General features: G+C 51.9%; 1 protein-coding gene across 3 annotated transcripts in view; it reads right to left on the minus strand.

Moving 5' to 3' along the window:
* Positions 1–207: 207 nt before the first annotated feature.
* The window catches only part of KLHDC2 (kelch domain containing 2), a 12,417-nt gene continuing 5,344 nt past the window's right edge, over positions 208–7,280 (minus strand). For 2 of the 3 annotated variants that reach the window (XM_059474066.1, XM_059474067.1), the window contains exons 5-14: positions 6,240–6,355; positions 5,106–5,187; positions 4,877–4,960; positions 3,863–3,943; positions 3,727–3,785; positions 3,454–3,563; positions 2,974–3,046; positions 2,085–2,172; positions 1,752–1,804; positions 208–1,024 (exon numbers count right to left, since the gene is read on the minus strand). In XM_059474066.1, coding sequence (XP_059330049.1) covers positions 901–1,024; positions 1,752–1,804; positions 2,085–2,172; positions 2,974–3,046; positions 3,454–3,563; positions 3,727–3,785; positions 3,863–3,943; positions 4,877–4,960; positions 5,106–5,187; positions 6,240–6,355 — 870 coding nt within the window. In that variant the 3' untranslated portion in view covers positions 208–900. The remainder of the gene's footprint in view (positions 1,025–1,751; positions 1,805–2,084; positions 2,173–2,973; positions 3,047–3,453; positions 3,564–3,726; positions 3,786–3,862; positions 3,944–4,876; positions 4,961–5,105; positions 5,188–6,239; positions 6,356–7,280) is intronic. The other variant, XM_059474068.1, reaches the window with a different exon arrangement.

Consider the following 7,280-nt stretch of genomic DNA (forward strand, 5'->3'; position numbering starts at 1 on the left):
CTCCAGGAGGGCAGTGCCAGGGGAGAAAGCTTCCTTGGGGAAGGTGGAATTGTGTTTCCCCCCAAACATTCCCTGGCTGTGGAGAGAGGAAGGTGCAGGCCCAGCTTCCCCCAGCCCAGCTGTGCCAGAACCCTGAGGAGGGGAGGAAGAGCAGAGCTGGGAGTCGGGAAAAACCCCGGGGATCTCTCAGGAATTACAGCACAGAAATTGTTCTACAAGTCAACGTTTTTAATTAGTTTTTGAAGACAGCTTAAAACTTGATTCCCCCCTTCCCCACAGCAGCACAGCCTGGCCCTGTCCCCCATGTCCCCTCTCCATGTCCCTGCAGCCAGGGGACATCCAGGGGAGCTCCACAGGGCTGGGAACAGGCACAAACACTCCCAGTTACACTCGCAGGGCAGAATATCTGCTACCTAAAGTTCACAACTCAAGTTCCACAACATAAAAATTCAAAAAAAAAAAAAAAAAACAACCAAAACCAAACTACAGCCAAGCAGAAAGTAGTGGTGCTTTAACATCTCAAGGTTTACGACAGTTTATCGACCGACAACGGGACAACTTCCTGATCCTGCTCCTGACTTCCACATCCTGCTTCTCTGACCTTAAGCATCCGTGAAGCCGTGGGTGAACACCACCACAGCCTCACTCCAGAGCCGTGCTGAGCGTTCCCAGCTCTGCCCCCAAGGACATCCCCCCGCCCTCGGGGTCGGCCTCACCCCCTCGGGGTGCACAACCCCACACCTGGTCACAGCTGAGGCTCAGGCTCGTCTCCTCTGGCATCAAATACATTTATTGGAACATCTCACACAAAAATAGGTTCTCTCTAGGCCATTCACATGCACGGGAGGGCGAGAAGCAACTACCTACACACAGAGGGTGGGGCACGGGCCGTGCCCGGGCTCAGGAGCCCGAGGTGTTGTTGCTGCCGAAGCGCTGGTTCACGCTGTGCAGCAGGTGCTTGGGCAGGCAGTGCCACGAGCTGGCCAACAGCTCCTTGAAGCAAATCACGGCCTCCAGGCACAGCCTGCAACACAGGGACAGGCTGCACTGGGAGCTCCTCAACAGGGCTCTGCAGCAGGGACAGGCTGCACTGGAGCCCCAGCACAGGCTCTGGCAGCAGGGACAGGCTGCACTGGAGCCCCAGCACAGGCTCTGCAGCAGGGACAGGCTGCACTGGAGCCCCAGCACAGGCTCTGCAGCAGGGACAGGCTGCACTGGAGCCCCAGCACAGGCTCTGCAGCAGGGACAGGCTGCACTGGAGCCCCAGCACAGGCTCTGGCAGCAGGGACAGGCTGCACTGGAGCCCCAGCACAGGCTCTGGCAGCAGGGACAGGCTGCACTGGAGCCCCAGCACAGGCTCTGCAGCAGGGACAGGCTGCACTGGGAGCTCGAGCCACAGGTGCTGGGTGAGGAGAATGCTCCATGCTCAGCCCTGGCTGCTGCTCTGGCAGTGTTTGGTAGAGGCACAAATGGTTTCCAGTATTTTAGGAACACAAATAGGTCAAATGGTAACCCTGCCCCACCTGTCTTAGAATCCCAAAATGGTTTGGGTTGGAAGGACCTTAGATCCCATCCCATTCCCCCCTTTTTCTATGGGCAGGGCAGGGACACCTTTCACCATCCCAGAGTGCTCCAACCCCTATCCAACCTGGCCTTGGGCACATCCAGGGATCCAGAGGCAGCCACAGCCAGTCCCCACCCTCCCAGGAATTTCCCCCTGCCAGTTCCACGCTGAACTCCTGCTCTCTTACCTTACAAGAGATCTTGGCTGGAGGGAGAACACCAGGATTTCATTACTGTGAGCCTGGAGCGGGGCAGAGACAGAGAATTGGTTCTGTGGGATCTCAGCAGGAGCCAGAACAGGGAACACAACCAGGGAATCCCTGGGTTGGAAGGAGCTTAAAGCTCATCCCATTCCAGCCTGCCCTGGGCAGGGACACTGGGGGAAACCTTCAGGCCTCCCAGCCCTGAGGGACTTTGGGCATTTCCCATTTCCCCCTCAGGCTTTGTGTGTGCACCTTTGTGATCCCCACGAGATCAGCACTGCACATGCCACGGGAAGGGGAAGCTCAAAAGCAACTCACAGCTTTGGAATGGGCCAGCAGGTTGTTGGCACAGCCCCCAAAGATGATCACCTCGCCCTCCTCGCTGGCACAGGCCGTGTGCCACAGCCTGGAACAGAGAGCAGCACTCATCAACCCAAACCCAGCTCTGGGGACATCCCCCCTCATCCCAGCCTGGCCACAGGGACAAAACCAGGGAGCAGCAGAGCTGGAACTGCTTCACCTGGCTCAGGGCACTGCCCTGAGCAGAGGGAGGAAGACTCCTGTGTTTCCCATGCCACACTGCTGCACCACAGGGCTTTAAACTGCAGCTCACCAACTCCTGATTCCTCAGGATGAGCCTCTGGCAGGACCTTGGTGACACCAGCCCCAGCCTGGGTGGTGGCACAGCACGGACACTGGTTCCAGTTATCTCTGCTGCTGGCACTCACAGCTCAGAGCCCTCTGCAGCCAGATCAAACCCTAAATCCCGAGATCAAACCCCAAATCCCAGAACCAAACCCTAAATCCCGAGATCAAACCCCAAATCCCAGAACCAAACCCTAAATCCCGAGATCAAACCCCAAATCCCAGAACCAAACCCTAAATCCTGAGATCAAACCCCAAATCCCAGAACCAAACCCTAAATCCTGAGATCAAACCCCAAATCCCACAACCAAACCCTAAATCCTGAGATCAAACCCTAAATCCCGAGATCAAACCCCAAATCCTGAGATCAAACCCCAAATTCTGTGCTTCCTGCTGTTTCACAGGCTGCCTGCCCTGGAATTCTGGGAGCACCCAACCACTGCCCCTCTGGGACACGTGAAAGGAGAGCTCTGGGGAGGAAGCAGGCTCCTCTCTCTGGCAGCCCCCACCAGGTGCTTCCACACCCCTTCTGTCCCCATTTCCAGGGAATTGGCTGCCATACCTTGGTTTTTCAGAGTAGTTGTGCTCAAACTGTACCCACTCGTTCTTGCTGATACAATAAATCCAGGCATCACCTGGAAACAAGCAAAATCCCAGACAAAATCAGGATCCTGTCAGTTCTGGAAGCTGCTGCAATGTACAAATACTCAGGTGTAGCACATCCCATTTCTGTTCTTAGATAAATCAAATATTTTAGGAAAAACATTATAAAACACCGGCTCCCATTTAACAACAGGTGTTTAATGTAAGAGAGATTTATGGGGGTGAAGGGGGAGAATTGTAAAGCTGTCACCAATTGCAATTTGCACTTTTAGACACATTTTTAGAGCAGATCAGTTGCTGAAGTTGTGGTGTCTCCACACCCTCAGCAGCTCCTGCTGTGTGGAACGAGGAGTTGGAAGGATTTAGAAGGAATTCAAGGCAATCATTCCAGCTCCTGTGCAGAGCTGTTCCACCACCAAATCCCTCTGGAATGACTTACTCAGGGGCTGCTTGTTGGTGGTGAAGCCTCCAAAGAGGAAGAGGTGATCCGAGGAGATCGGCGTTAAGGAATGCCACGACCGGCCCACGGGGCAGATGCCTTGGGTGAGTCTGGATTGCAAGAAAAACACCCAAATCACATCAGGGACAGCAAAACCCCTCTCTCCCCTGCCCTGATTATTTCTCAGCCGTCTGCAGGACACTGCAGTGACCCAAGGACAATGTGAATTCCTTTAGACACGGGAATTTTAAGCAGATCACGTTGGGCACCCACATTTCGTTCCACTCCCACGTGTCCAGGTTCAGGCAGTAGAAGTCGTTCATCCTGGACTCCTGCAAGAGAGCAGAGCGTGGCTCAGCCCCAGCCCTGCTCACTCTGGCTCCAGCACCCTGAGCAGGGCTGCCCTTACCCTGTATCTGCCTCCGAACACGAAGCCCCTGTTCCCCAGCGTGGCGCAGGCGTGGGCGGCGCGGGGGGACGGCGTCTTCCCCTGGGGGACAGGGACAGGGACAGGGACAGGGACAGCACAGTCAGCATCAGGGCACAACAGAGCCCCAGCCCAACTCACATTCACAGCCAGCAAGGATCACAGTGCAAAGCACAGCCAGTAAATCACCCTGTGTGCAGTTTGCTGATGGATGGAAGGTCAGGGAACTCATTAAAAATGGGGTTTATTTCTTCCCTCTTCAAGTGTATAAATTCTGCTTTTAGCACAGGGTTCAGCCACAGAAGACAGGCTGTAAATGAGGCAGTGACATAATAAATCCTTCAATTCATAAATAATGAAAGTGTCCAAGGCCAGGTTGGACAGTCTGGAGCGAGCTGGGATAGAGGAAGGTGTCCCTGCCATGGCAGGGCTGGGACTGGATGAGATTTAAGGTCCCTTCCCACCCAAACCACTCTGGGATCCACCATTTCCATTTCCATTTCCATTAAACACCATTTCCATTTTCCTTGAGTTTCTGAACCACTTGAGACCTGCATGAAGCAACCAGAGCAATTCTTTGGCAATCTGGAGCTCCTTGTCTCACATTTCACTTCCTCCAACACCAGCCCATTCCCCTGTTCCTGCACACTCCACATGTGAGTATTTGCAATTAGCAGGGTTTAATTGTCTCCTGAGCACAACTCAGCCCCCAGGGACAGGAACCAAGCATGCCCTGGCACTGAGGGTGACAGCAAACCCCACTGCCCTGCAGCTGCAGCATCAACCAAAGCACGAGACAGGAAAAAATGGATGCAGACAAATCTAAAGAAAAAGCAAATTTCCTCTTTTTGCAGAGCGGATCTGTCTAAATGAATGGTTTAAATTCATTGAGACAGATCCACTGTCTAAATGAACACTCCTAAATACCAAGAACACTCCTAAATACCATTACTGAGCTGTGACTTAATTAAATGACAGCAAACCATTAATAATTACCGTGGTTATGGGCTGGCTCCAAGTGAAAGTCTCAAGGTCCAGAACGTGCACGTGGTCATTCCACCCTCTAGGAAGGCCTGAATTCTTAAAAAAAAAAAAAAAAAACATAAAGAAGCAACAAGTTTTTACAAGCAGTGCTGAAATATTAAAAGTTGAACATTAAATTATGTTATATAAATTAGAAGTTGAATATTAAATTATTGAAGAAATGGCTTCCAGGGTTACTTACCCAAAAAGAAGTTTCATCAAATTCAAATGTTCCACGTTGCTTCCCTTCGGGAAAATAGCCATAGCCTCCAAAAAATATCAGCCTAGAGGAAAATATGGAGCAAGAGCTGTGAGAAATCTTGTTATTGTAAATGTAACTATAAATATAAATGCTGTGCTCAGAAAACCAGGGCAGCTCCTTTGTTTGCTGCCCCAGTGACCCTCCCAGCACACTGGATCCCTCTGGAGCAGTTCCCAGCTCAGGCTCCCAAGCTCTGCTCCACCTGCAGCTCTCTGAGGCTGTCAGGATGTGCAGCCTGGGCACTGCACTGTGGCCTCTGCTCTCCTGGAGCTGAGGTGGGAATTACCCCCAGGTTTTACCTCTGGGGTTTAGGCTGTGTTAGGAACGGGCAGGGCTTTGCCAGAAATTCCTGCAGGATTATGGAGTGCCAGAGAACCTGCAGCACCTCATTAACCACCCACAGCTGCAGCCTGCCCAGATTCACATCTACCCTGATGCTATCAGTGTGCTAATGAGGAGCTCACTCCCCACATCAAGGAGCTGAAAAAGCAGCACTGAGGGCAATGCCACAGAACCACGGAGCGTCCCCAGCTGGGGGACACACAAGGGGCTCCCACATTTCCTGAGTCTCTGCAGCAAATCCCACAGCAAATCTCCTGAGTGGGAGCTCTCTAATGGAGCGGCCAAGGCAGCACAAGGGTTAAACTCCAAAATCCCAGAATGGTTTGGGTGGAAGGGACCCTGAATCCCACCCAGTGCCACCCCTGCCACGGCAGGGACACCTCCCACTGTCCCAGGGTGCCCCAGTGCCCAGCCTGGCCTTGGGCACTGCCAGGGATCCAGGGGCAGCCACAGCTGCTCTGGCAATCCCAGCCCAGCCAGGAATTCCCAGTTCCCAATCTCCCACCCATCCCTGCCCTCTGGCACTGGGAGCCATTCCCTGGCTCCTGTCCCTCCATCCCTTGTCCCCAGTCCCTCTGCAGCTCTCCTGGAGCCTCTTCAGGCCCTGCCAGGGGCTCTGAGCTCTGCCTGGAGCCTTCTCCTCTCCAGGGAACATTCCCAGCCAGCCCCAGGGTGAGGAGGAGGAGGAGGAGGAAGAAGCCAAGAAGGAGCCTCTCCTCTCTGGGGTCTCACCTGTTCTTGTGCACCCACACCCCCAGCTTGTCCTTGGACGAGGGGGGCACCCCCTGGCACTCCACTCTCACCCACTGCAGCACTTTGTCCGTGGATCTGGCATTTAACATGTAGAACTGGGAAAAGAAAGAGATTTTTTAAACTCACTTCATCAGCTTAAAACTTGAGTCCGCTATTAAAATAGCAACTTTAAATCAACATGGGTTGGTATAAAAATAGTAATAAATGAAAAGTTCTCTTCCTAGCTGAAATGTAGAGCACTGAAAACATTTGCAACAAAAGATGGACTCACAAATCACAAAGTCCTGACCTTTTTCAGACTCAAACACCTTTTACAGCACTAACAGGGTTCTGGGCACTGAGCTTCAGCATCCAAAAGCTGCTGTGGGATGAAGTGAAGGTGTGTACAGAGCACAATTGTCTTACAGCTAAAAAATGGTTCAGAAGTTTTCCAAGTGGCATTTTTTACAGTTTCACCCCTTCTCTGCACCTATATAATTGTACAGGAAGAGAACCAGCTGCTACACTTACATACAAAACTGAAATGAAAGAATGCCATGGCATGAAGGGAAGAAATCAACCTTACAAATGAGGTTTGTTTCAAACTGTCTGCACAAACTCCTTCCAACTCCTTCTAGTTTATATTTACATAGGAAATTCACAATCTTATATTTAAATATATAAACTACATATTTACATAGACCAAAACTATTTAATTTAAGCCACATTGCCACACTATCAGAAAATATCATTAATTCATTCTGGTTGAAGGGGTGGTGATGGGTCAGTGATCTTGGAGGACTTTTCCAACCTCAATGATTTTGGGATTCTGGGATTACCACAGACTGCAGGGAACAGAAACACTTCAAGCCACCCCAGATCAGTTCCAGATCAGTTCCTGATATTATTCAGGCAACTCTGGCACCTCCCATCTTTTAAAATGAGCAAACTCAGAGGCAGGGACACCATCCAACTGCTGAGGGAATTGCACAAGGACAGAAGTGGTGCCAGCTCGGGGTGTTCCTGCAGTGCTGTGAAGCT

This window comes from Ammospiza nelsoni, chromosome 6 (assembly GCF_027579445.1).
Source record: "Ammospiza nelsoni isolate bAmmNel1 chromosome 6, bAmmNel1.pri, whole genome shotgun sequence".
NCBI classification, from domain to species: domain Eukaryota; kingdom Metazoa; phylum Chordata; class Aves; order Passeriformes; family Passerellidae; genus Ammospiza; species Ammospiza nelsoni.